This window comes from Anas acuta, chromosome 1 (genome assembly GCF_963932015.1).
Source record: "Anas acuta chromosome 1, bAnaAcu1.1, whole genome shotgun sequence".
Classification (NCBI taxonomy): Eukaryota; Metazoa; Chordata; class Aves; order Anseriformes; family Anatidae; genus Anas; species Anas acuta.
The window spans coordinates 167,142,789-167,159,948 of record NC_088979.1 but is presented as its reverse complement, the minus strand read 5'-3'; the positions used below and the strand labels follow the sequence as shown (position 1 = coordinate 167,159,948).

At 44.1% G+C, this 17,160-nt stretch overlaps 1 protein-coding gene across 2 annotated transcripts in view; it reads right to left on the bottom strand.

The window, feature by feature from the left end:
* The window catches only part of PTPRB (protein tyrosine phosphatase receptor type B), a 62,597-nt gene that overhangs the window by 43,578 nt on the left and 1,859 nt on the right, over positions 1–17,160 (bottom strand). The window contains exons 3-4 of one of the 2 annotated variants that reach the window (XM_068669206.1): positions 8,490–8,728; positions 3,430–3,706 (exon numbers count right to left, since the gene is read on the bottom strand). In XM_068669206.1, coding sequence (XP_068525307.1) covers positions 3,430–3,706; positions 8,490–8,728 — 516 coding nt within the window. Of the gene's footprint in view, positions 1–3,429; positions 3,707–3,825; positions 4,124–8,489; positions 8,729–17,160 lie in introns of those variants that run through there. The other variant, XM_068669207.1, reaches the window with a different exon arrangement.

Sequence of the window (17,160 nt, the reverse complement as noted above, 5' to 3'; positions counted from 1 at the left end):
GGCTTGATTTCACCATTTTTAAGTACAAATGCCCATTTCTTTGGGATGATATGCAACAGAAATTTTTTAGAACAACCTACATTGTCATTTATTTTCTTTTTATACTCTGCATTTGAGACAATGATCATAATTATTACATGATTATGGATCATAGGATTATACAGACTATAGTTGGAGCCACGTCACAGCAGTTGTTCTTACAGATGGCTAATAAATCAGATTTATCCCAAACAATTTGAAAGTTACAGGAGCAAACACATGGCCAAGCCACGCTTCTGGCACTTACAATTGCGTGGTGCAATGGAAAAATACCCTGCCAGTCTGTGTCTTAGATGATAAAATTATTAACCTCTTTTCATTCAAATACTTTGCAATTTTTCTGGTAAAATTTTATTTATCTGTCAGTTCTCTCAGTGCAGGTAGGTTGGATCAAGCAGTAATAAAATATATCATTGCAACACTTTCCTAGAAAACAATGTTGAAAATCATGTTTCTAGGCCTATTTTAGAAGATTTATTTGTAACCAGGGGAATTCTCAAGCTGATTTTCCATGGCTCTCAAGACTAGTTTTACTTCTGAATTTCAATTCAGAATTGAAATTCATAAATTTAGCTGTAAATTAGATTATGTTCATGTGCTACTGTTTTTTCAACTGGAAATTTACTTTAAAAAATCTAATCATTCACTGAAAATACAGTACTGAAATATAATGATGGTGATGCACCAACATTTGGAAAATTGAGAACTTAAAAGAGTTTTCTCTGAAATGAAGAAAGACACAAGTCTACCTTTTTTTTTTTGTCATACTGTAGTAGCTCCTAGTCACAGAAAGTTTTACTGAGATCAAAAAAGGAGACAAGAAAGGACCAGCAGGTGCATGTGTTGTTCTGATGTTAGAATGTCAAGCACGTTGACTAGTTACATGATTTTATAGATATATAGAGATATTTATACAGACATATAAACACACACACTAAAAGCATAACAAATGGCAAATATTAACCTGAAATAAACTTAATATCCAGACTTGTGCCCACTAACATCTGTAATCTCAGGTTTCCAGTGGAAAATCTAACTGTAGCTCAGAGGTGATAAATGGCATTATCAGCCTTTTCATTTCCTATTCTACCAAAATAGCAAAACCAACACTGCATGCATGTTTGCGTGTCTGTGTATTCCTGGCTTATACGATGCATATGTGATTGCATTTGCCATCGTTTCTGAGGACCAATTTTAGGTCTCCTTGAGAGGATTAAATATTCAACATTTCAGATTGGTAATTTGTAGGTCAAAATTTCTTGAGTAAATAGATGTAACAGACTCCATCTTGGTGGACCGTCATGGTTTACTGCATCACTATTCCTCCACTATTAGTTTTCAGTTATCTGTATCCCTAAATTCAACAGAAGCTGCTTCTCTACTCAAAGATTCGCTGAGGTATTATGTAAGAGTTATGGAGTCTGGCAAGTTGCGCACTCACTCTATCACAATATCAAACTTGTACATAGCACAGAAAAAATCGTAGTTATGACAATGCAGAACAATGCAAAATAAAGACACAAAAGGCCAAATTCAATTAAGGATTTGGCTCTTTCCAAATATTTACATTGTAACAGTAACTATGCAGTATGCTTGGTCATATGCATTATCCATCACTTTCACCAGAAGTCCTTAATCAGAACAGATCACACTCAAAATTTGACAAAATATTTCAGATTTTATGGGTTTAGATGCTCCAGCACTTTATATGAGAAATGTGATTAAAAACCGAACTTCCAACAGACATAAGCACATGAAGATTTTAATGGGACTGAATATGAGGAAAATGTTAAAGCTTCTCAATGAAATGTGAATATATGAAATTCTTTTTGTAGATTTATTGTGTCAAGGCAATACAGACGATCAAAAGCTCATTTTGCAAAAGTAAATGTGAGGTAGGATCCCTCTCACTTAACTTCAACCATCAAAACCTCAGGTGCCTAGTCTAACTGAGGCTCCTTTCCCAGGCAGTGGAACGAGCTGGGCACCTCCAAAGGCCAGCTTATCCCATCTTTCTTAAGACATGCTGCTCAGGAAGGGAACCTCACCAAGTAGCAAGGTCAGACATCGTATTTTTAGATGGCTCACGATAGCTCAGTTCCGCTGCCATCCAATCAGTGGAAATTCTGTTTACAATATATCTGAAAATATTGTTCATACTTCCGTATTCACCAGATAGTTTCCAGGAACATACACCTACAGACACTCAGTTTCTGTAGATCATAAAGCAAAACTACTGACACTATGTCACAAAGGAACAGGTGAAGAGTTCCCAAAAAACTGGTTTAAAATGCTGCCCCTAGTGGAAACATACAGGGGAACAAGGTACCGGACCGCGTTCAGCATTGAAATGCATGGAATCGACAATACAACATTGGCTGCTGAGAGGCATAACAAACCCTACATATTCTTTAGAAACAAAAAATAGAACTGTCATATTCTAGAGCTACTTGTATATTTTATATACTATCAAGCAATGCAAGAGATGTGAATCAAGGAAAGTGAGGAACCACAGCCCAATCTGGCTAGCCGTCTTTGAAGCAAACCTTTAAAGCTCCTCTATTCTTATTTCTTGCTTTGACTAATCTCTGCTATCCAGAACTGAAACACAAACCACACTTCAAGTGTTGTCAACTAATTTGCAGTATGTCAACTTGTACTTTAATCAGTCTTTTCGCTGACGTTAGCTACGTAACATGACTCCAATCAGTAGTTGCTTCATTCACTTTTATCATCTTACAGTCTTGCAAAAATCTATGTACCAATAATTCATAAATGGCATATTCAAACTACTGTATAAATGACCACACATTAATCCAAAATGTGGTCTAAGGTTCTCTCTTCTCCTCTACCTCATCTCAAGTGTTCATTATTATAACTCTAATGCCCAGGAACGATGGTGATTCATACCTGTCGCTCTGATAATGGTTGATTTATTCTTCCAATTTTCAAATTACAGGTCATCAATACAGAAAACAATTGGCGTGATGCATGATATGGTCTTAAATCACTGTATAGAAACTATTACTTGTTTTTATGCAGTGACATAACTTGAGCTTAACATAGAGCTCTCACGCCAGCAGATCTGCCGCTAGACTTTTTCTGAACTTATCCTTTATTTACTGTACTTGTACGGCTTCTGCAGGGAAATGGGTCTGCCAGCAAGCGGTGCATCCGAACTCGGCATTTATGCTGCTGTCCATCACCACACCTCAGCGGCTGCACTCGGAGCCAAGGGCAGAAACTTCATGCAAGCAGCTTCAGCCTTACTTTTAGAGCAGAACGGTGCCGGACAGCACGGAGCAGCGAGCCACCCGCCCCCGAGCCCCCGGCAGAGGCTCCGGGACCCCCCCACACCCCCTCAGCGCCACCCCCGCCCCCGTGCCCTACCTGTCTGCAGGGACACGGCCGTGTGCTCCCCTCCGGCCAGCGGCTGGATGCGGAGGTGGTACCAGGTGCCGGCCTCCAAGCCCTGCAGGCTGCAGCCGTAGGAGCCGTCGCTGCTGCGGGCGGGCAGGCAGGCGGCGGGGAGCCCGTCCTCGGAGTGCCCGCTCAGGCTGAAGTTGCAGGCGGCGCCGCGGGCTCTCCAGCGCAGCCAGGCGCCCTGCCCGGCCACCCGCTGCTCCGTCAGGTTGGCGCTGCACCCCGCCGCCTCCCCCAGCGCGGCCTGCGGGGAGAAGGCAAGGGGAACGCGGTGAGGAGGAGGAGGAGGAGGCGCTGCGCGAAGCCGCCCCGCCGAGCGCTGCCCCCCTCCACGCACCCCCCCCCCCCCCAACCCCGCTTCACCTCGCTCAGGGCCAGCGCCACGCACAGGGCGAGCCCCGCTCCATGGCTCAGCATCGCCGCCCGCCTTCAGCCGCTCCCCGCGGGGAGGGGGGCGAGAAGCCGAGCGCGCCCGGCGGGGTCCCGGGGGCGCCCCCTCCGCCGGGCCGCCCGCCTGCTGCATGCGCCGCGGGACGCCCCGGCCGCCTGCCTCGCTCCCTCCCTGCCCGCCTAGCGCCGGGGGGCGGCGGCCGGGGCCGGGGGGTGCGCGGGGGCTGCCCGGCGGCCGGCCGGCGGCGGCTGAGGAGGAGCAGGGGGGCGGAGGAGGCGGGGGAGGCGGCCGCCGCTTCCCACGCTGCCATTCTGACCCAGGCTGACTCCGCCGGAGCCCTCTGGCCGGGCTTCCGCAATCAAAAGGCGATTTCCTCGCCGCCCGAAGATGGGGAGAGGAGAAGGGGGGTGTGAGGGGGGAATGGAGGGGCTGGGGCGGCGCCGCCCCGCGGCACGGAGCGGGGACGAGCCGCGACCCCCGGGTCCCCGCGGGGCGAGGGTCGCCCTCCTGCCCGGGGCGCCACCCCCGCGGCCGCCCCTCGGTCCCTCCTTCCTCCCGGGGCCTCGCTGCGCCCCCCCGGCTTTCCCCCCTCTCCCACCTCCCTCCCTCCCTTCCTTCCTCGCCGCTTCCTCCCTCTCCTGATGCCCCCCGGGGGGCTCCTCGCCCCTCGCCCCCCTCAGGCGGGGCGGCCGCCATTTCGCGCCTCGCCCCGCGCCCGCCTCGCCTCACGCCCCGCGCCTCACGGCCCCTGCTCCTCACGCCTGCCCTGCCTCCTGCTGACCCCAGCCAGCCCCAAAAGTCCCTCTCAGCGTCTTTTTGTGGGACAACCCGGCAGCCCGAGGGGAGTGTGGGGTTTGCTGTGGACCACCGAGGGCTCTGCCCGCTCCCTGTGACACCGTGACCACAGCCATGAGGCCAGGAGCGCCCTGGCAGCGCTCGCCACCACCTATGCATGGTGGAGGAGTAGGTCCTGTATCAGTGCCCAAGCTCTTTGTTTTGCTCTGCATCAACTTCTGTCCTTGAAACAATTCCCCGGAATAACTCCCAAACTAAAATTACACACCAGCGAAGGCAAAGAAATCTCTGTTTTTAGACAGCACACAAGAAGCTGTGCACAATTTCAAATTCGGCTCTAGCTGCGGCACAGCTCTCCGTTCCTGTCATGAACACCCATTTCCTTTTATTTAAGTTTTCAGTCTTATAAAGCTCTTATGCATGTGTATGCAGGGTGGGGTGATGGAGGAGAAACACAGCTAAAATTGGTTCAGACCATCAGATACTCAGATAAGCGATAACTTAGCAACTACCGAGTAAATTTGTGGCTGCATACAGGGGGAGGAATTCATCATTTACTTTCTTCACATGGGAGTGGCACTTTTCTGCATCTTTCTGTCCTGCAAGATGCACACAGAAGTTTAACTTCTAAAAGTAGCATCTCAAGCAAATTCAGTACCATCCCTGTTTTGCTTTTGCCCCATTTTGATATTTAGGGAGAAAAGGTGCTAGCACTTAACTAGGCTACTCTGCCTTTCAGGGAACTGCTACTGCAGGATTTGGGGGGCCCTTAATTGGTCAAACAAGATATAAATATCTGAAAATGCTTAGCTCTTATTCTTTCATTCAGAAACCAGAGGTCTCGGCACCCTCGAGTGGTGACTTGGACCTGTGGAAAGCTTCATTGGTCTTTGGAGTTTCATGCCTCGTCCTAGGGACCCAGCACAGAGTACTGCGCTTTACTCTGCAAAGGCTCAGGATGACTGATAACTTTAGGATCAATAATCTTACTTGATGTCATTAATATATATTGATTATTATGCCATTGTCAAGCCCATTGCAGAACAAGATCTCTCCTGGAAGAAATGTTTTACATACTTCAGACAAAAGGAGTACCTCTAAGAGCTATTACAGTGGTAAAAAATCTGTTGACAGAAAACACAAGGTGTGTGTATTGGATGTAAACTGGTACTAAAACTATAAAAGTGTCTTGTAATCAGCTTAAAGTGAAAGATTTTTGCAGCATAAAACCATCTTTAGACAATTGTGCGTTAGGGACCTAATGGCATAAACTGTATCAACACTTTCCCAGCACTGGAGAATAGAAAATATGAAGGCTTATCAGGATGTTTGGATCACTTCAGGCTCCTCTCTGAAAATGAGAATATTCAGAGCAAGCTGCATTTTCTTGGAAAATTGGAGCTTGCATTTTAGGGACTTTTAAATGCATATCCATAACCTGAAATATATAACTCAGACATATAGGTGTAAATTAGTTAAGTAGACGTAATACATGAAAGAAAAAAAAAAATCAAGTCTGTGCACACTTACAGAATTGAGAAAATAAATTTAACCTATCAAAAGTGAAATTTCAAGATTCTTGGAAATGTCTGCCTGCCTTCTCCAGCTGACATAAGATAATGTGCGGAGAAAAGGTATATTGCTGCTTCTCAGCATTGCCCATAATTTTGAAGTTCCCACTTTATTCCCCTTATTATTACTATCATAAAATCTTTAAAACTACCCTCTTATATAGTTGGAAAATTCAGTTTTATGGGGTTTGAGACTTCCTTCTGTACATTATACACTACAAGACTGCTCTGGGGGTAATGTCTGCCACAGACATCCATGCCAGCACTGGAACAGAACAGGAGGGATCCATCATTCACTGGTGGCAATGTCTGTATATAGAATAGCCAACATAATATGAGCAATTATTTCCAGAGTGGTATTGAATAGATGGGCTTTTAGCAAATCAACAGCCATGCAGCCTTTAACACTTACTGATCTGTGTGGCAAGCCAAGAAACTAATTAAAAAAAAAAAAAAAAAGAATAAGAAAAAGAAAAAAAAAGAAGTGGAAGTGAGCTTTGGGAGTGGCCGGACATGTCTCTAATAGCAGGCTCCGAGGTCTCTTTCAGACACTTTCCCAAGGTTTCCTGACTTTTTTTTTTTTTTACACCAACTTCTCTCTCTGCCTCTCTAATCAAGAGGAAATGGGCTTTGCATAGCTTTTGTCACGGCTTGAAAGTGCAAGCTGCAGTTTTACTTGAAATCCAAGGCTGCTCTAAACCAAACATTTTGTGTGATTGAAGTGTCACCATTGTCCCCTCGGAACCGGTATGCTCACAGCCAAATAACATCAAGGCTTTAGTTCTACAAACAGGAGGACCTGGCCTGGGGCAGACGCAGTTCACGGGAAGGATTGTCTTCCTAACAGCCCTTATCAGTCTACCTGTTTTCAAAGTACCACATTAACTCTGATTAATCTTTTAAACATCTCTGCTAGCTTGACAAAGATGTTTTTAATTCCACTCTAAGGACAAGGAAGCTGAAAGAAGGAGGCCAAAAACATTTCAGTTTGTATGTCAGAGTATCTGATGGAGTACCTAGATTCAAATGTCCAGACCTGGTTGGAGGCTCCAAGGGACAGATACTTGTGATTTATTTTTTTAATTTATTTTTTTAATGGTGATGCCTAGCATGCTTATCATCAGGAATCTGGTTTTGAAGCTTTGACCTAAGCAACCTGCTCAGTGGAATTTGTGTGAATGAGGAGATGGGCTGGGGTAGGAGCACAGGAGGTGGGAGCTTCAATGCAAACAGCGCCTTTTCTCCAGCAGCACTGGGACTTCAGTAGGAGTGCTGGAGGCACTTTGGGTACTAACATATTCTACAGGGTATTTCCATTTGGAGGAGACATGGAGAAATCCATGCTGTGACAGGGACCGTAAACGTTCAAGTTAGTAATTTCGGCCAGCATAGTCCTGGGTAACACTACTTCTTCTCTCCCCCTGTCTGAAGCAGTCTAGTGATGCGGTTTGAACCAGAATGTACAGGATTTCCTTAGAATAATCAGGATACGTTGAAGAATGAGCTCCTGTTGAAGACTACTCCATCCCACAGCCCTCCTAAACACAGAACATATTTCTTAGTCTCACCCACGGTAACACTGACACCCAAAGCAGTAACTGACACGTTTGCCTACCCCAGTACATTGTGGGGTCTCCTGGACAAGAAGCTACAGGGAAATTAAGGAATTTTAGCTCTAACACCCAAGTGTCAATATCAATAAAGTGGCCAATGATCTCCTCAGTGCTTTAGGTCTAACTGCCTGTGGACATTTTGCCAATGATGATACCAGACTTGTTCTCAAATTACTTAATTGTGACTCACCCACAGAAAACTCCTAAAGGAGTTCACAAAGCAGACTGTTTCTTACAGCGTACTTAGAGCTAGACCCTCATGTCACCCAACAAACCAACGGCAGAGGCTGTCACTGGGAACAGGTACCTCAGCTCCTGTGTCTCCTGCTACACCCATGAGCTTCCCATTGCTCCTCACGTATCCTGAGCATTTTCCCTGGAGCTCCGAGATTTTCCCAGTGCATTGTGCACACCACGATTGTGCTGTACGGAAGGGGAAGATTTTTTCTGCAGCTGTACTTCTAGCAAAGGGGACTATCAGCATGAACAAAGAATCCCATCAGAATATAGAACAAAGCTGAGTCCTGCAGCTGTTTTTCTTTCTTTCCTTTTTTTTTTTTTTTTTTTTGTCTATGAAGCATCCACCTGTAATAGCTATCAGGCTCCACAGAGTGGAGCAGGCTTAATAAAAATCAATCAATAACTCCTCTGCCTTACCTCCTCTGTAGTGCTCGGGTTTTGAGGAGTAGTTGTTGGGATCCAGGGTTTCTCTGTTACGGCAGACTTGAGGTCGAAGTAGAGGTTCTCAATTAACTTTTTACTGACATGTTCAGTCACATTGCTGATGAACACCTCCGTGCTACTCTCCGGCGGATTTTCAGGCCTAGAGGTGACAGTGCTTAAAGGGGAGGATGTGGCTGTAGTACTCCGCACAGAAGTGTCTGCATCTTGGAGATCTAAGATAAATGAAGGAAAGTGATTAAAATCAGCTCTGCATTTTTATAACCGGTTCTTTACGTGCCTATAAATGGGGTTGAAAAGGCTTCTAAGTAGTTTAAGTGCACCTGTCAGCTCTGGAGTTTCTTACTTTCAGTGCAAATATTATTTTGTGTCAACATCAGCTTTTGTGCAAAAGAAAAGTATGGAAGAATAAATATCCCAAACATTCACACCATTCACTTTAAAAGCAGTCTGTCGCTGGTTCCAAAGCAAAGAGAAATGCTGTGTTTTGTCATTAGCAGCATGATGTTTTCACTCATTGCTTTTTAACTTACATCAGTTTTACCAAACAGCCCACAATTTCAGTTTTACATGGCCAATAAAAAGTCCAGGGTTTACGGACACGGGACAGATTCTCATCTGCCTCTTGTTGGTGTAAACTCAAACCATGGCTTTATTTGAGATACCGATGTTTCTTGCACCCGCATGGGACATTTCTCTTGCATTTCAGGTCTGCCCCATGCAGACACCACGCTAACCCCTGGCTGCTCCCTTCCCAAGGTTCAGCTAACAATGGTATCAGTGAACTAAAGTGCCTGCAAATATAACCATGGCTTTGCTTTTTCAGTCACGTATGCTTCGGAGAACGCCAAAGTTGCAATTAGAGCGCAGGAAAGATTTTACTACACATTTTTCCTCCCCATTTTCACAGCTCTTCCTCCCCATTGGTATGCATTTAATATCCTTTCTTTGTGGCTGGGAGGGCAGGGTTCAATCCGTGGTGGCCTCTACATCTGGTAGCATCACATTTCAGCTCAGCGATTGGAGTCGCTCGCTGGCCCCTTCTCACAAAAAAGCTGCCCCGCCATCGCTGCAGCACCGCTCGTGTGTGTTGGCCCAGCGCCCAAGACACTTTGTCTGTCCTTGAACTGGGGTCTCCAGCATGACAGAGCCTTGTTTTGCTGCTGAGCCACTGGGCTGCCTGCCATTTACAACAATTTTAGCTCACAAGTCCTCTAAAAGAAAAAAAAAAAAAGAAAAAAGTAATGACTGTGTTAAATTGAAGCAGAAGCTTACAAATGTAATTACTTGGTGGGCAATTATGTCTTAGCAGGCCGATGTGTGATTACCTCTTTACCCAAAGGATCGGTGGGTGAGCTTATGTGAAGTCACTATTATTTTTTTGTGTATATGTGTAAATATGCGTGTTAACGTGATTATTTACTGAAACTCACAGTACTCTCGTTCACATCCACAGTTATAATCTAACCGTGCTTCTCTGGAAATAAAAACGACCAGGTATCCAATTCATTACAAAAATTGCTGATCAAATATTTTTCCAAATCAAGGCACTGAAAATAATACGATAGACCTAATTCTGCTCTCTTTTACAATGAAATAACCCTTTACAGTGCAAAGGTTTTGTCAGACCCTCAGGTCTGCTCCAACACTGTGTGATCATCCTCGTGCTGCTGCTGCTGCATGTGCCAAATCCCCCGCAGGGTGCCTACGGTGTGAAGTCTGCTGTGGTCCCACACCACAAAGCCTTCATGTCCCACATCAAAAGGATGGAGAAGAGTCTGTCAGCTCAAGTTGTCATCAGCTACTGCAGTAAGCCCTTCAGCCGACACAAGTCCAGGCTTAGTCTCAGGTCTTTGTTCCTGGGGATCTCCTGTTAGCTGGGGGTCTCTGAAAGTCTGCAGTAGGCAACCAGAAATGACAGCCCCAAGGACTAGGACAGAATTAGGCCTGCTGGCTCCGTGCCTCTCTGATATCTCCAGCTTCAGCAGGGAGTAGGCTGCTGATAGAAAGATAGCTTTAACAAAAAGGACATCTGAGTGGTCAGCGGCCGCTTAGGAAAAAAAGGCCATGCAGCGAGGTTCCTAAATATAGATTTACACACCCAACTTAAAAGCACATTTGGAAAAAAAAAAATCTTGGCTTTCTTTACAGACAAATAGCAGCCATTCCAACAGGAAGACGCTTACATTCCAGTGCCAATTGTGTTTTAGGAAAGCTGCTGCTCTGTAAAAGGGACAACCGTGCTGCCAGAGGCACCTATGGGGCTGGCATCCAGTGGGTAAGTGGCACTCCTGGTGCAGGAGCTGAGGGGAGAGCCTGACCCCCAACCCCACTGGCAGCAAAATGCTTGGCCCTCAGAAATGTTCCACCAGCCTGAGGAGGTCCCATGAATGAACAGTCACTGCACCACCTGGCTCCTTTTTGTAAGGTAAAGGATCTCCCCAGGCAGAGGCTGACAACCTACGACCTGCAGATGGAAATGACTTGGACATAGCACTGGAACCTCAGGTATACATACCTGCACTTCTCATCCATGCTCTACTGGACTAACAGGGTCCAAATCTGCCCTCACTTCAAGCAAATGAGGTTTTCTATTATCTTTCTGAGGAAAGCCACTACAGCCCTAGCCTAAGGGCCCTCACATCCCTTCTTCAGCAGCAGGCAGTTATGAAAGAAAACTGTGTATTACAAGATCCCAGCACATAGATTTCTGCACAACTTTTCTGCACAAATTTCTATCCAGGAAAAAACCTCACCTCCTATCTGTACATCAGCAACGTACACAGGAATTGCAACAGTGGGATTTCTCACAAGTGTTTAACGTTGTTCTGGCAGTCTCTGTGGAAATCACTCATGAAACCGTTCATGGGAGCAGGGCTGTGGAGCTGACACTGATCGCTAGTGGCTGGATGATGTACAGCGTGTGAGCTGTAATCATCACTGCACTGTAAGCACCAGTAGCACACCCAGCAGAAATTATGGCACGACGACTAAGCACATATTTCGTCCATGGGACGTACTGCAGCATCTGCACAGCAGCAGGATGCTTACACGACAAGGAAATCCATACGCCATGGATGCATGGTGAGCAAGAGCGCCGTGCGTCTATCCCTGGTTACTTGTCGGGTACTGAGAACCTGGGGTGGTGCCTTCAGACTCGGGTGAGCCAGCGTGGGGCAGCTCTCTGAAACTGCTTGCATCCCATCAGTCTGCCCACCCCTTAAAGCACAGCTTCAGAAAATGGAGGCTGAATTGCTTCTGAAACACAAATGATTCAGATATCGCTTGTATAAGAAAAAAAAAATGCTGCATAAGGCTGAATCTGACTTGCTGACAGCAAGATTTTAAACTTGAAGGGGTTGTTTTAAGGTCTCTGTACATGCAGGAAGATGGATTATCTTTCTAGCTGTCTACTAACTCATAAATAGACTGCAAAAAATAAAGGCTCTCTTTAATATATACAGATATATTTATATATATATATAAATGCACTTTGGATTTTTTTGTTGCTTGTAGGAGTGCGACAGAAGACCAAAATACATGAAATGATCTTTCTTTCCCCATGCTTTTGAAAACTGCAAAATGTATGCTACTTTAGAACAATGTCTTCTGTATCTGAAAGGTTGTAGAGATTAGAGATGCTTGCATCTCACGTCAGAGGGGTCGAAACTCCAGTAATCCAGAGCTGCCCCTGTACTTGCTTGTTTTTGAAATGCTGAAGCAGCCACTTGGAGGCTCTTTCAACACCATACTGGGGGAACATCCCAGATAACTATGGTGATAATAGCACAGCTCTATCAGCCCTATTTCTGACTCTCCAAATAGCCCCAGCACACCCTGAAGTGGATTTTTGGTCTCTGCGAGGTACCAAGACCCCATAAACTCCATGGATTACGTCTCTACTGAAGAGAATTTAGAAAGGTAGATACTATGGAGACACTTAGGGCTTCGTTCAGTTGCCTAAACGTGGACACCCAGCATGATGAGAAATGCCCTGGGGCACCTGAGAGAGCTGCTCAGGGCTCTCTTAGGACCGATGGGAGACTGATGTCTTTGTGGGTACACCGTTAGAGGTCAGGAATGGAGCACCTCAGATGGCATAAAAGCACTATATCAAGACAACTGAAATAATCCATTTCTTTAGATGCTCATATTTAGATATGTAATAGCTGAAACCCTCTCCATACACAGAGATCCATGCAAAATAAAGAGAGACTTTGAAAATTGACCAAAAGAAAAGGCCTGGACTACACTGCAGGTTTTTCCATTTCTTTTTAGAAACTGTAAAAACACATTTATCTTTGAGCTTCTCTCACAATGGTATGGGATTGTGTGCAAGGATTTGTAGTTATATCCAAGGATCTGACACTGATGCCTTTCTTTTTCCAGAAGGAGCTGAGAAAAAATGGTCAGCCATACATTGCTTTGACCAAAGAAAGAGGATTCAAGTATTTTTTCTTAGTATTTCATGGGTTCACATAGATGTTAGCAAACTCTTTCAATTACAAAACCCTATAAAATAACACCTTAGGGAGATCAAAACAGGTTTAACTGGATGGTTTTTAGGAAAAATGTTTTGAGTCAATTCAAAGGTAGAATGAATATGCTCACTCTTCCTGGTCTTTTTCATTCTGGAGAAAAGTGTAAAGGGTACACATACAAAAGCCCAACTTGTTATGAACCCATGGATGGATTGTTGTAGTCATTGACAATAATGAAGGTGTGGAAAATGAAGGCTGAGAGATACTAACATGATCGCAAAAAATATTAGGAGTTGCATCTTTTTTGGTGTGTCTGCCACCTTTCCTTGGTGCTGCTCTTAGATATAAAGAGGAAATTCTTCCCTCAGAGAGTGGTGAGGCCCTGGCACAGGCTGCCCAGAGCAGCTGTGGGTGCCCCATCCCTGGAGGTGCTCAAGGCCAGGCTGGATGGGGCTTTGGGCAACCTGGGCTGGTGGGAGGTGCCCCTGCCCATGGCAGGGGGGTGGAGCTGGGTGGGCTTTAAGGTCCCTTCCAACCCAAACTATCTGTGAGTCTGTGATACTGCTGCTCGGCTGTTTGGAGCATGCTCTGAGCGTGCACTACTCTGGTCTCCTTTTCCTTCCATCCCACCCACTGATGTGAGCAATGGGATGTGAGCTGAGTAAGCTCATGCTCAGACTTCCTTGTCTATTTTGTTTTATGCCTTTGTAGTCTTTGTAGATCCCACTATGGCTTTTAAGTACATATCAGTGAACAACAAAGCCATGCTCCTCCACAAAGTCAGCTTCTCTTTTGAATGGGGCTTAGTCCTGGTAACCACGGTTGTAGGGTTTCGCAGCTACACTTACTTCAGGAGATGTCCCGACTGTCTATGATACAGCAGAAGGGAAATGCAGCACAGACTATTACGTTACAGATCAGTTCATGTCACCTTCTCTGTCCACACTGCTCTATAGGCTGCATGTCACTCTCTGGAGCTCAGTGAATAATTTCAGCATGTCTGCCTTTCCCTCTTTGAAATCATTCTCCACTGATTGAAAATTTTTTGGTCTGCGGTGGTTTTGAAGTTTGTTGATAATATCTGAGGTGCCAGACGGCATTGCCTCTGATCTGTAATTGCATATTTTAGTGAAACTAATCTTCCCGGAACAAAAAAGACTGGTAAGAATTGCTCACCCTTCTCAGAAGTGACAACAGCATTGTTGTGTTTTATTTGCAATGCCCTGGGTTATCTGCTATTTGCATGCAACAAATTTTGCTCTTCTCAGGCATAAGTGAAGATCTTAGCCCCTCTCAAATAACATAGCCTGTAGTTTGTAATGATAACATAATTTACTGTGCACAAAGTTCCTGTGCAAATATTTAATACTTCCAAATACAAAATAGGAGCATGAGAGTCCTTCGAGTCTGCCAGTTCTTTGTGTGCAAAACCCTACTTTGCCTAGGTCTTCCACTATCTTCATGAGGACACTTCCAACTACTCTTTGATTATCATAATTAACATGCAGAATGTACATCTCCTTCTGTCCCAGACACATTGTGCTTCCAAGGAGTTTGAGCTCTCTTTTCTTTTTCTGCCCTGCTCCTTAGGTGTGTTCTGTTTCTCCAAGTGCCACCACTCCCTCATCATCCTGCCTTCATCCAGCTCCTCCATGCTTTCCTCCTCCCTGTTTTCACTCCTCTTCCTTCTCCTGGATCCTGGACTTAGGGGAGCTCTGACCCCAAGTTTCTGCTGCTGAAAAGAAGGCCCTAGCTCTTTTGGGACTGTGCATTTCTCCGCCCATAATCTCCTCATGAACATGATGAGAACAGAAGTCTCACCATCTCAATCAAGGGAGATGCTACCTGGCGAGCCTTCGTCGTGTCGGCTGTTTCAGCCAGCTGCCAGAATCAGCCGTGGCTTTGTGTGAGACAGACTGTCTGCTGCTAGACTTAAAGTGATCTCTGGCTGAACAGAGCTGGGATACACGTGTAAACTGATCGTGATTTCCACAGAGTCATTTAGGTCAGGATTGTAGCAAAAACTATATACCCAAACACATCTCAGACGTCTGTTTTGAAATCCAAATCCAAGCACAGACTTTACCCAAGCTCAGAAAACTCACACTTGGCAATTGAAGTAGCTCCAGTACAAAAAGGTAGTTGCAGATGTTGGGTTTGGAGCTTGTACTTTATCTGAGCTGATAAGGTGTTTGGGATGTAATTCAGTAAGTTATTCCTTTGTGAAAATATTTCTACTTTTTTTTTATGAGTACTATGAAAACAACAAGGGTAAATTATAATAAAATATGGTGTTACTCAGGAATAGAAAAACATACAGCTATTTCAGCTCCAAAGACTTAGCTCAGTTTTTTACTATCTTATCTAAATATAGACTGAATATGTTATTTTAGGCTGATCCACAGCAGCTTTCACTGAAATTAGACAGATGTGTTTGGAAGACTAATTTTAAGAATTCAACATTGAAATTTTTGATACTCATATGACCATTGAGACCAGCACTGTAGGCTTTTTTTTTTTTTTTTTTTCTTGTAGTACTTATCCTTATTATTTTAAAAAATGCATCTCTTTGCACTACTTCTACCCCATATGAGCTTCTTACATACCTAGAGTTCTTAGTTAGGTACTGTGGATCATAATGTATTGTTTATTTCTCAGCTTCCCAGAGCTGTCCAAAAGGAGATAACTGATACAGTGAGACCTGAAAGTTGAACAACAGGCTTCCTTATGGGGAGAATGTCAGGAAAATTAAGGTAAATTCATTAAAGAACTGTGCACAGTAAATAGATGAGAAGGTGTTTTGATACTACATGACAATTTTCTAACTCAGTTCTCATTGGTCTTAAATTGCTCCTCCTCTGAGGATGAATAAGAAAAGGATGCAAGGTTTTAAATGTTAGCCACACTTTACCCAGCTATCTACAGAAATTAATAGTGCCTGGGTCTTCATGGTGCCTTTGAGTAAGCAAGCCATTCTTACCCTGTAATCAGGACTTCAAATGATTTTGCATTTTTAATCTCTAAAATGTATGGGAGGGCTGGGATGGCATCTTGGCCAATTTTCCATCCCCTGATTCTGCAAGCTGTCCTTTTGGACCTCCACTTGGGTGAGTAGTCTTGCTGTTGTGAGCAGATTTCTACAAGTGCAAATTGGGTGAAAAAAATTGATATCCAGCCTTACAAGGAATGGGAGGATCAGCTGTCGGTCATGCCTCAAGATTCTCAGGTTAAAAAGAACAAGCAATTTGTTTCAAACATTCTGAAAACTTGGCCATGTACAAAAGTAGTGGATCACGAAACATTTTTGAAATCCTGTAAAGACAAGAATAAATGGTGCATTTCCCAGTAAAACGCTTAACTGTGCAGGTTGCTCTTATTTACCATGAAGAACAGCTTGAAAGTGTGCAAGTAGAATATCAAAAGGATGAAATGGTCAGAATGAAGGATTGACAAGAGGACATCAAGAAAAACATTATTAAGTAATATTCAAACCATTCTACCCTCCCTTTTGATGTGTATGTGTAAACATAAAACTTCACAGGTCCAGAAGGATGTGCACAGACCCATTCATATCAAAGTGTTATTGCAAGAATTCCTGAGATTTTTGATTTAGTTCATTATTTTCAGGATTTTGAATGTTCTTACAGATATTTCATCTAAAGGCAGAGTGACACTGTGTAAACGCATGAATGTGTAAGCCATATGGCTCTTCTAATCATGGATTAATGATTCTTCTAATCATGATTTGGGTTAATCAAAGCAATAATTGTATTTGATTTTCAGATGTCTTCTTGCTCTTGAAAGATTGAATATGCATTTGGATGATAAAATGAATGGGGAGGAGAAGGACTTGTACACATCCATATTTAAAAAACTATTAGGAATTATAACCCACATTTCTGTTTAAAAATGTAAAAGGAAATGACATAAAATAGTGAGCTGAGATTGCACATAAGCCACTTTGATCCAAAGATTGGGAGTAGAGAAGAGGAGGGACATCCTGAAAATGCAAAATGGCTTTACAAAACACACCAATTGTCAGCTGTTTTTTTTGTTCTCTAAAAGCATTTTTGACTACGAAAAATGCTTTTCCATATGAATAAAACAACATATTTTGTAACATTTGATTCAATATAAAAGAGACATTTTTGCTACCAAAACTTCCA